Source organism: Coffea eugenioides, chromosome 3, assembly GCF_003713205.1.
Source record: "Coffea eugenioides isolate CCC68of chromosome 3, Ceug_1.0, whole genome shotgun sequence".
In the NCBI taxonomy this organism is placed as follows: Eukaryota; Viridiplantae; Streptophyta; class Magnoliopsida; order Gentianales; family Rubiaceae; genus Coffea; species Coffea eugenioides.
The window spans coordinates 1,689,842-1,702,077 of NC_040037.1; the positions used below are offsets into that span (position 1 = coordinate 1,689,842).

Genomic DNA, 12,236 nt, shown 5'->3' on the forward strand with positions numbered 1-12,236 from the left:
CACCTATTTCACAAGAAGACAAAAGAAAGAGAAAAGGAAATAACAGAACAAGTATACTCACTTATGAATTGAATTGTTTTCTTTGACAAAAAAAAAAGAGTTAAATTGTTATTTTTTGAAGTTTTTATAAAAAAAATGTATCATAACAATTTGATGCATGCAAAGCAAAGGGATGATTGAAAAATATTTTCACGGAAAACAAGAAATCTTTTTTATAGAAATATGGCAGTCCAAACAATGCTAATTAATTCTGACACCGTTAATGAATTTTTTTATATAATACATCATTAATGAATTCAATAGAGTTCTCGTACGTTTCACGTAAAGTCACATCATTAATGTCGTCAGTTTAGAGCTAATGGAAAAAAAAATCTTTTGTTGACCCATTCACGATGACAATTGAGGATGATAGCGAGAGCTAAACTAGTGAAGGTCTACTCAATTAAATTGGTGACCAAAGTTTGGTGCCTACAGAATATTCGACATTTTTTGGTCAGCTATCAATTTCAATGGCGCAATTTCTTGAAGCTTATGATTTATGAACTCACCAGTTGCAAGTTGAAATATCGATGCCGATTTTGCTAGACTGACAATATATCTCAGAATTTAGGCAAATTTTACAAATTTTACAAATGGCATAATACTCGAAAACTTTTCATTCATCAAAATGAAAAGTGAAGGTAAAAGTTAACATCTAAAACGTAAAAAAAGAAAATTTTCCGGCATCCTCGTGAAAGTCAATTACCCAAAAGCACCAACATAAAAGTGGGGGAAAAAAAAAAAGAAAGAAAATTAACAAAGAAATGACTGCTGCTCAGAAATCAAATCCACCATCAGAAAATCCGGCGTCGTATCCAGAATCATAAGCCGAAGCATCCGAAATTGCATCTCCGATCAACAATCCCCCCAGAGCTCCACCCAACAACCCGGCTCCCAATCCCATACCAAACTTATTCTTCTTAGGCGGCTGTTGAACGGGTGGAGCATATCCATACCCGGCCTGAGGCGGCGGGTATCCATATCCAGCTGGTGGAGGTTGCGGCGGGTACCCACCGTATGGCTGCGGAGGTGGGTATCCATACCCGTATCCTGCAGGCGGTGGCGGAGGATACCCAGCAGCTGCGGGTGCAGGATATCCCGTTGGTGGCGGTGCATATCCTGATGATGCCCCTTCCTTAGGTGGCGGATAAGGTTGCGCAGCCGCTCCTGAAGCCGCAGCCGGAGGAGGATAATAACTTGGCGGCGGATACGGTGAACTCGTTCCCACCGGAGCAGGGTAGGCCGTCACCGGCGCGTGATCGGCCTTAACAGTAGCAGCGTACGCCGTAGCCGGCGCATGATCGGCCTTAACAGTAGCCGGGTACGCCGTCGCGGACGCATGATCGGCCTTAAAAGTCGCCGGCCCAGAAATTTTGTCCACAAATTTATACGAAAAAGTGAGCTGACCTTTGGGTTTCCCACTGGGTTTTCTCACTTGATAGCTCACAAACTGTTGCTTCCCGTCAGCAGCTGCTCCGCCGGCAGATTCAAGAAGCTCTTTCATCGGAACGTGCACTTCTCCGATATCTTTATCCCCGAGAGCCCTTTCACAGCGGAGCTGGAAAACGAGAGTCAACCGGTTCTGGCGCGCCGCAGTTTCATCGACGGTGAACTTGATGGGAAAGTTCCAGGATGGGCTAGTGTCGCCGTCGTGGTCAACTGGGGTTTTAGTCTTCTGCTTGGCTTTGTCGCCGCCGCCGGAGATTGAAACGACGACATAAACGTCCATCTTGGTTATGAGATTGACTTTGTTGAGATCCTTTGCAGATAACTGATTGATCTCTAACGTTCGATACTCCATTTTGTGACGATCGGAATTTCAAGAAAGCCAATTGACTAGAGACGGAGAGAGAATTGCGAAGATGAAGAGGTAAGTAATACTTAAATGGTCTAGTATAGTTTTTTTTTTCGGAAATTTTAGAATGGGACAATATTCGGTGAGTTTCGATATGTGTGTGCGTTGCATTTTCCTATACATATATGTGCGCGCGCGCGCGCGTAAGAAATAAACAGCGCGTTAAGGAAAGGGTGGAGGAGTCGCAGTCAACGCTGACAAGTTGTGTGAAGGGTGACCGCACCCGGTGGCTTCCTCAACCACAGTAACCACGGTCTATATGGGACTATGGGTCTGACTGTAGCCGTGGTTAAGGGTACTTTCGTCATTTCATAATTTTAAATTGGAAATTTTCAACATTTTATTTTGAGAGAGAATATTGGAAATGAAGATACAAGCATACAACCGTTATCTTTTTTCTTTTCTTTTCTTTTCTTTTCAAGTTCATTCATATATTGGGTCTTCATTTTAGGACAATGACGAAGATACAATTGGGACAATTGCCCCCACTACTGATCCCATCAAAATATATGATTTACATATACAAATTAATATTATTGTCCCATAATTACATATATTTTCCCCACTACCCTTCAATAAGATATTTAGTTAATTGTTTTTTTTTTTGTTTATCACTTTGTCCATACTATAAGTAAATTGATTATAAATAATGGCACTTCTCATAGCTAAATAAAAAACAAAGACTCAACTTTAACTTTATTCTTCTTTTCCTTTTTTTTAAAATTGCTCTCTACACACAAATCCATTCGAAAAGTTGTCATAATTTTTATTTCTTCACACATCGAAATTCACAAAAGTTACTAGTTCTCTCATTATTTTACTTTTATAAATAGAGAAAATTTATTGCGAATTTGATAGATAAAATTCATTATGGATCTAATTTTGAAAGCCGGCTCGGCTCGTGTTTTAGGGGAAAGCAATTTGCCTTTTTTTTTTAAGGGGAAGGAGTGATTTAGAGTGTATTTGATAAAATTAAAATCTGAAATATGAATTTATTAATTTATTAAATTATTAAATACTAAATCTAATACATTTGAATGTATGTTATATTAAATTATAAGTGAATAGTTTATTATTTATTTTTTAGAGTAAAGTTTACTTAAGAAATTTGGTGTCACATAATTAATTCAAATATTCAATTTTTTATTATCAAATGCGTCTAAATATGTTAAAATATGAATTTATTAATTTTAAGTCTTGAATTAGATTATTAAACAGGATTTAGTGGCAACGAGATTCCCATGCTTGGCAGTGTTGTAGTTCAATGCAAAAGCACAAGTTGCTCCATTAATTTAACTTGGATTCCTGATTCCATTCCTCTTCTTTTGAACATAGACCCAGAAAAATGGGCCCAAGATGTGAAGTAATTAACCAGTTCAATTTAGAAAAAAATCAAAATCAAGTTATCGTTGGTTATTAATTTATCTCTTTCAAAGCAGTTGACTTTCTCCAATCCTCTGGAAGCACATCTCGTTCCACAGAATTCCGCTGACAGCCTGGTTGATAATCCAAGCAACCAATGGCTTCAAATTTCAACCCAAGAGGTTTTCTTTTTCTTTTTCCCTTTTATTTTATTTTATTTTTTGTGGGCAGAGAACGCGATAGTTTTTTTTTTCTTTTTTAACACGGATAAGAAGAATGCAATAGTTTTGAATAGTCAGCTCGCTCTACCAAGTCTAAAAATATGCCACTGTTGGTTAGCCTGCCTAAATACATTATTGTCAATTTTGATAAGGATTCTTCACGCACACAAAAATATTAATTACTCGAAATTGGTACAATAATCGCCTTGTTTCTTTTTATTCTTATACGTGGCTAGGGTGAGGAAGGAATTCTTTGATTGCAATTTTCTAGAGTTTTTTTGTAAAAAATATACTGTAGCAATTTGATATATGTGAGGTAAAACGTGATTGAAAAATGTATTCACGAAAAACGTAGAAATTTTTTAGTAGAAAATCCCTTTCCAAACAAGGCCTTTCTTTTTCATTTTCTTCAATAAAAGCTAGATGCTACTATATAATTTGAATAACAAACAACTCTGATTTGAACACCATTTTCATGCTCAATTAGAAACTAAAACAAAAATTACATAATAGTGCTTAGGGTCAACTTAGTTGGATTAAAGCCTAAACATCTTCGGTGTCTTTTGTAGTCCTTTGACTTGTCCCCTCTATCAAAATCAAAATCAAAATCTTTTAGGGGAACCCTTCTAACTGGTTAACAACTTGTGAATAGTGCCATATGCAAATGACATGACTCGTTGATAAGCAGCACAAACTTGCAAGTTATACCAAGAAAAGGGTGCAAAAACTACTTAGGGTGCGTTTTGAAGATTTGAAATATCGATTGTTTGGATTGCATTTTCTTGGATTTTTTGTAGAAAAATTACTGTAGCGATTTGATGTATGTGAGGAAAAAAGGTAATAGGAAAATGTGATCACGGAAAAAGACGCAATTTTTCGGCTAAAAATGGCTGTCCAAACGGAGCATTGAAATTCTAACATTTGAGTGCATTTTGCATTAAATAATAAGTTAAATAATAAATAAACAGTTTATCACTTATTTTTTTAGAATAAATCTTGCCTAGACAATTAAGATATTCTATTTTTTATTAGTAAACCGTATAAATATGTTAAGATCTAAATTTATTAAATTTAAATATTGAATTGAATTATTGAACAATGCCTTAGTTGAGAAGGGTATAAAGCAACGACAACAATTAATTAGGGAAGATTCCAATAGGCAGGGGGCGGGTGTGTGCCTCGTCAACTCAATACAAAAATCTTCTCCAGACATTTGTGGAAGTTTGAACAATTCTTTGTTGATTGAGCATTCGTGTCTGTTTAGGTATGACAGGAACCCGAGTAGAAAAGCTTCCACGATATGACTTGACTGGCCAACCACGAACTCTGTTCGATTTTTTTTTTTTTCTTTTCTTTCCCTTTTCTTCTTGATGCTTTCCACGGATCATTTTAAAGTTTTCAAAGTCTATACTACAGTACAATAATTTCTGGAATCAACTTGGGACTTTACTTTACAGAATCTCAAACGGAAAAGAACTTGGTGGGGGGAATGTGGAAATAATTCCCCCATTTGCCCATTCCACACGGAAGAAAAAAATTTGAAAGCAAAAGGCATTTCTCTGACTTTGAAATAGGGAAGGCATGTGTATTTTACAAAACATGAGGGGCAGTTCCTGAAATTATGGCAAACCCCGGGGTAGCCTTATGCGTCTAATCAAAAGGAGAACAACTTCCGTCCAACTGCTGCACCAGATTATGCAGCCCAGAAAGGGAACTGCCTGATTCGTATAACAAAGAAAAGGAGCAACTGAAATTCTGTCAAACTCTGATAATAAATAAAGCTTGATCAAACTTGTCGAAAAGCTAATCTAATATCATGAGCGAGGAGATGCTTGGAAAACTGGAAGGCAAATCTCCTCCTCAAACTTCCTTGCCTTTTCATCACTGTATCCTGTTTCTTTTTTATATGTATAGGTAACTGAAAATATAAAGCCCTGCTTCCTAAATCCTAATGTGTAGGAAAACATTTGCCTTCCATTTGCAGAGCCAGAAACAAGGCTTACCGCTTTGGAATGTAAACCAAGAAAACTTTGGCTCAGCCTTTATTCGAGATTGACTCCAGTAAACAAAGAGTTCCTAATAAAGAAATTACCGCATAGCATCTGCCGAATGAAGTCAGATGGCAATTGGTATCTGATAACTAGGTGTAAGCCATTGACTCAGATGAGGGCATGAAGCCGCCCAGAATTTTACTGCAACTTGTTAAAAGATTAATCAACTGATGGGGACTGTTGGCGCTGGTAGTGCCCTGATGCTTGTGGTTCTTCATTGTGTCAAATTGGCAAGGTTTCTTCTCAATGGCATCAACATGGTGATTTATCCCAATTTGTTCAGTAGTAGATGGGGCGGTGGAAATAAGAGGACATGCAGAAGGTGATGATAAAGGAAGTATATTCTGGGATGTATCAGAATAATCTTCAGCACTTAGAGAAAAATGTTCTGGAAAAGCACTTGGGCTGATGGATCCCTCCTCCTGGCAGCCTTCCAAGATATTCTCAGGGTTCACGGGCAACTGCCGGAGTGCTGGCTTCATTTCATTAGAAAATATGTAACTGCTCAAAGATGTCTGTGATTGAATCTCCTCATGAGCCTCTTCCACATGATGATTCATTGTTTCACCTGATTTGTACAACTCAGAGGCTCCTAAACTAAAGGCTTGTAGATGGTAATTGACCTCGGAGCTAAAAAGTGTTCTATTTTGGATTGCATAACGATATGCTGCCTCTGCATTAGTTTTATACAGGAAACCAATTTGGCATGCTGAAGATTTCCAACAAATGCCGAGGGAAGATTCATCCATCGGACCAAAACATGCAAATTTATCCTTTAGCTCTGAAATTGAAGGCAGCATGGCTTGAGGAGGAAAAGTAATAATTAGCATTGTTGGTTCAGCATAATTGCAGAGAAAATGTGTCTCCATTTCAAAATCCTTTTCAAATTTGATTGAAGAGGCTGCTATTATCTGTCCACCTTGGAGCTCCAAGACCTTCTGATTAGCACCAATCCTAGCCAAGGACTTAATTCTGTTCAGCCTTGTTATTTTCTTCTTGCTAAAATTTTCATGGCGACCAGAAATGTTGCCAGCATCTGGAGCACCCTGGGGTCTGAGCTGTTTCTCCGATTGTGTATAACATGTTCCTTCCGAAACAGAACATATAGATCTCTCAAATCCTATCTCCATTTCATGCTCCCCAGAAGTCTGGCCAGAGAAACAGCCCCAAGATACATTCACCTCACATAAGGGTAGAAGAATATCATCACTCTTCTGCAGATAATTGTCTCCAGCAGCCCGTGTCAATATTCTTTTTTCCTGGGCTTCGGCAACTAGGAGACTACCCAATGGAGCTGCAAAATCCATTGGCAACATCAAAACATAGAAATAGGAAATAGCAGCAGATTCAACATCCATCCTTAAGAAAAAAAAAAGGCGTCCAATATTGACAGGTAAGACTGCGGCGAAAGAAACCTAATTTTGTCTATTTATCAACCAATTCATATCCAGTATAGTAAGAATAGTTCATTTAAAGATTAAAGTCCATCAAGAGAGCATTAAGCAAGTGAATCTGAAGATATATAGAGGAATAACAATAGTGCTCAGAAGTGAATAAAAAGCCATAGCTGAAAGTGGCTATTGGTTTATTAGGATAATCTTTTTTTCCCAGCTTCAAACTACGAACTCGCCGAAGCATTGCCTGGAGCGATTGTTTTATAGAAAAATTAGATTACTCTGGACAAAAGATATATCTGGGCATTTGCTAACAGAAGTAAAAAGGTTTTGAAGCACAAAATTCTGGCTAATACCCTGCGGAGCATTATCCATGCCTGCAGGAGATTCAGAGCTTCTCTGCTGCACCTCAAAAACCTCAGAAAAGGTTTTATCAAACTTGTCCTGTCTTGCTCTCTGATAAGCAAGAGCCCTGGTTAAATTCTTCATCCAGAAAAGATTCTGCCGCTTAACTGTCGGACTCAACGCCAACTGCTTTAAAAATGAAAGTGCGTCATCTGGCTGGAAATCTTCCCTGGCCTTCTGAATCTGTTTGGCTGAATATATAACTCCAGGACTATAGCCACTGACATTGACTTCAAAATATCCTCTAACTTTTGAGGGAAAGAAATTTGCAGGGATTCGGCAATGACAAGCCAAGCCCAGTACAGCTCTTCTTTTGATCTCTTTCTTAGCCTCTTTGACAGCAGTCAAAAACAACGGGGCATTTGATTGCTTTGATTTCTCGGCATAGTGTTTTTCGAAGGGAATGAGGTCCTCAGGACGAAGCCAACCATAGGTGTAGTCCCCATAAAATGCAACAAGTACACATCCCTCCCTCTTAGTACTGAAAACTGAAGTAATTGCTAGTGCTTGATTGAAAATTTGCCCTGGCCACCATGGATGCGATTGTATCTTTCCCCAAACCAAATCTCCAAAATCAAATCGATTGAAATGTTCTTCAGTTCTTCGTTGTCCTAATTTTGCAAGCATCTCAACTGCCGTTCCTTCATCCAACAAAAGATCCAACTGATCAAAGGCTTGTGCATTGGCATACGAGTTGCTGACATCCTGGTAGTAATTTTTCCCTGTTTCTGTTTCTTCTTCTGTAACTTCAGCTAAGGATGTCAACTTGAAATTTTCCACTGCAACAGCATTTGCCTGTACCGAGTTCTCCAGATTTACAGAAAACCGGCGCTTACGACAACGAGAACTGGATTTCCTTAATCCAGCATTTGCTGATTTATCATCTTTAGCAACCACAATGTTGCTGCAAGCACCACGGGCTTTGCGAGTCAAAGCTCTAAGCTTAACTCTACTATACAAATCCATCAAATCAAGATCAACATTTGCAGTATCTCCACAAGCCATTACAAAGTTATGTACTCTACATATGCTCTTAAACTTGGCTCCCAGGTTCTAACCAAAAAAGTTTACTGGTTGAAAAGTGTTTGTCCACTCAAAACCTGCTTTAAATGGACACCAAATTGTACATTTAGTACCACGGCTTATCAATGGATAACATATTAAGAATCACAATCTGGAAAAAGACTCAACGATTACAAGGTAACATTTGCTTAGTAATTCTTTAACTCTTATGGGCCTCTTATGGATTCAAGTTCGACAAAAGAATAAGAACTCAGGGAAAAAAAAAATAATTGCCCACACAAAACAGGAAAACTAAGTATAATGAGAAATGTATTCACCGCAAGGAAAGATAAGCTAATAAGAGTTGGCAAACCATAAAGTATATCAATAGCATATCAGCACTCTTCCATCTACGGTGATACAGTATACAAGCGAATGTAAACTCTCCAAAAGATGAGAAACCCCCAATGAAACGAACTGATTTCTCCTTAACATTCAAATCCCTGATTTTACCTCTAAAATGAACCCACTTTCTTTTGATCTTCCTAATTCCTGGAGGGGGAATTTGAAACAAAGTTTCAAAAAGCAATCTTTACTAGCAATAGAACTCATGCCAAGAACGTCAAAAGGCAGTGACATTTCACATAAATAAACATCAGCTATCTTATCAAACAAATGTACAATTAAACATGGAAAAATAAAACAGAGAAAACCCCTTTCCAGTTTTTCTGGTTAAACATAGAAAACACATAGCTGCTGCCTTGCTACTTGCAAAAAAAATCAGACCTTCAAATCCAGAAATGGATTCCTTTCTCTTCCTCAAAAGCTTTAAACCCTTTTTCATAAATCTCTGTGGAGAGAAAATAAGAATCTTGAGGACAAAGAAACAGAGAAAGGGCTATTAATATGGGCGTTGCCCTGCGGGCGGGCAGGAACGTGGTGTTGTATGCTGCAGAAACTGGTGTGCTGCAGTCTGCAACGGGGCCAGAGCCAGCGTGGCCCGACACTTGTCACTCCCACCAACTGCCAGCAAAAAAGTGCACCTTTTATGCCTCCCAAACATCATATTTACATACTCCAAATTACTGATTGTGTATTTGAGTTAAAGAAACAGAGATTGAAGAATGTCAATTCACTCATCTTTACAACAAAATCCATTATATCTTTTCCTCTGGCAGTTTGTAACCAAGATTTAAGCTATAGTTAACTGACTTGATCAAACGAAAAAAGAAATTTCTCTCATAAAAGAAAAAGAAATGACTTTTTAAGGAAACTAGCTCACAGAAAAAGGATGAGGGATTGTCAGTAGGGTTGAGTAAAATTCGAGCTCGGCCATCTTGGACCTGCCAAACTGAGCTTGTGAAGGTTTGGCCCAAGCTAATGTTCAGGGTAGAAAAGAAAGAGTTGCAGAGGCTAAACTGGCCTGAGATTGAGTTATCCATTGACCAAGATGGTCAAGACCATCTTCTGCAGATTATAAAAGATCTTTTGGACAGAAATATGTTGAAACCACAGAAGAAATCTGAGTTCTTCACTGCTGTCCCGAGTTTTTCTCTTGATTCAAGTGCAACTCAGTGTGCAGAAGTGTTACTTAGTCAAGATACCGGTCTGGTGTTTGACCCAAAAAAATCTATCCATCCTAAGGGATTTTACCCTCCCCATAATGCTGCAGAATTACAATTCTCTTGAATTGCCAAGCTTCTTCACGAGAAAGGTGCCCAGCCTGATACCAAATGTGGTGATGCTCTTTGACCTTTTTGTACGGTTAGCTGAGAACCTTTGGACTTCGCTCTGCATTCCCTGAGAATAATGATCTGGTGGACCAATAAGCAAACACTTCCCAATGTTGATTTTGCAACTCTTCCGAGAAAAAACATCGTAAAGACAGTGGGGATACTTTTGAAGCATCAATCCCTGAAACAAGTTTCTGATTGCATATGTAGGAATTCCCTCAAGGGAAAGATGGTTGACTTGGTTTCTTTGTTTTTAGCAACAAGAAGAGGAAAGAGACTAAAATCAATCACTTGAGTACCGCTGCAGAACTTTATATGTCGTCAACAATGGATTTCGCGCCGAGGAGGCCCATGTCGTTTCCACGAATTCTTGTTGTCGAAATGATAAAGCGATCAAAAGAGGATTGTGAATTAGCTATGGCTTTGGTGGAGCATAGGGATGAGAAGAAGAAAATCATGTCTGTATTGACGCTGCTTGAGATTTTTAAGAGGATTGGTAATTCTTTATCTACTGCCTATAGATTAATGTGGGAGGACAAGTCTTAATTGTATGCTGGGATTACTCGGATGTTGCATATCATCTTATGCTTTCAGGGTTTGAGTTAAACTGATGAAGATCGTGGTAATTTGGGTTCAAGGCAGCTATAATCTCCGTTCTAACATTGCTTCACATATTTGAGAAGGCTGGTGCTGCTCTTCTAGAGACCATCTGAGATGTAGGCAGAACAATCTGCAAAAGGAGCAGGTAGTCGAAACCATTGCATCACTGCTGGAGACGGCTGGTTTGAGCCTCAACTCTGAAGACATCCCGATAAGTGAGGCAGCATATAGCGAGCTTTGCTAGAAGCTGCCCTTGGTGTGCACTGTGAAGGAGTCTGTCTCCTAGACTTCGACAATGGAGAAAAAAATGCTTTGAGATACAGATCAAGAGCTGAAAGACGTATTTTTGCGCTTCTAAACCAATTTACTTTTACCTTTTTTTTTTAAGATTTTCAGGTCAAATGAAATGAACCAAGTGTACAATAAAGAATTACTTAATTATCCCAACTAGTAAAACTAGTTAACAGAAACAAAATCTACTCTTTGTCAAGAAAGAAATAAACTAGTGACAGCAGCCATCATGTCCTAGTTTTGATACGCGTATAATACAAACTATTTGCAAATTTTACACTATATATGGGATGCAGCTTTCAAACTTCTACCTTCAGACTTGTGCTGATCTTCTTCTGGCAAAAGAAACGAGGTGAGACAAGGCTTTCTGAAAAGCTCATTTATCCAGTGCCAAAACTTTTTGGGATGTCATCAAATTCCATATTTTTGAAGTTCTATCTGCCAAATCATACACAATCAAATTCTCACCATCATTCTCCAAAACAAGCTCCTGAAACCCCAATAGATAAACAGGTGCCAAGACGCCTGTATGCAGTCCAACCATGGTTCAAAGGCGCGGTCGCGGTCGTGGCCCCGACCGTTTCACATTGGTGTTGACATATTTGTCGCGGTCTCACCGAGATGTAAATTTTTGAAACATTTAATATTCTAAAAATTGTAAAAAAAATGATTAATAAAAATAATAAAAATTAGCAAAAATAATGAAAAATTGGTTGACTTGGAATGACTCGGGGCGACTCGGCCATTACTATCCATTTCGGAGACGTTTCAGCCGAGTTTTTGATGACTCGATCGAGTTTTGAGTGATTCATTATTTTGGAGTAATCTCGTCTTGATATCGGAACGAAAAGCCCTGTTCTGATGAAGATTCGATCGAATCGTCTCGATCTTGGCCGAGTCTTTGAACCAAGAGTCCAACTCCACCAACACCAGATTCGGTCCAAGACTCCCCAATTCCATACTCCTCCGTCAACCAAACATCAATCATCTCACCATTAATGGGCCAACAACCATCCCCAAGACATCCTCCAAGAATAAGAAGCTTATAGCACGCAAAATTATTCTTTTCAACTGTACTAGGATCTGGCACTGCTTCTCTAAATTTCTCACTACTCAAATTGAAAGCAGCTATAAAGGCCGAATAATCGGACCACGATGTAACCAATCAGTGTAGAGCACCATTGAGAAATATCCCAGAGGTCATCTCAAGATCATAATCATCCTAGGGAAAACTTCCAAATCTCCTCCAAGTTGTCGTTTTTAGGCTACAAACATCAACAAAA

General features: G+C 38.5%; 1 protein-coding gene across 1 annotated transcript; it reads right to left on the reverse strand.

Moving 5' to 3' along the window:
- Positions 1-566: 566 nt before the first annotated feature.
- LOC113765121 (protein SRC2-like) lies at positions 567-2,002 on the reverse strand. The gene has a single exon (XM_027309182.1). It carries the CDS (start codon positions 1,838-1,840, stop codon positions 815-817), a length of 1,026 nt encoding a protein of 341 aa, XP_027164983.1. The 5' UTR covers positions 1,841-2,002; the 3' UTR covers positions 567-814.
- Positions 2,003-12,236: the final 10,234 nt, after the last annotated feature.

Bases quoted from the DNA above. Each gene is read 5' to 3' on its own strand.
- LOC113765121 (XM_027309182.1), bottom strand. From the start codon at position 1,840: ATGGAGTATCGAACGTTAGAGATCAATCAGTTATCTGCAAAGGATCTC.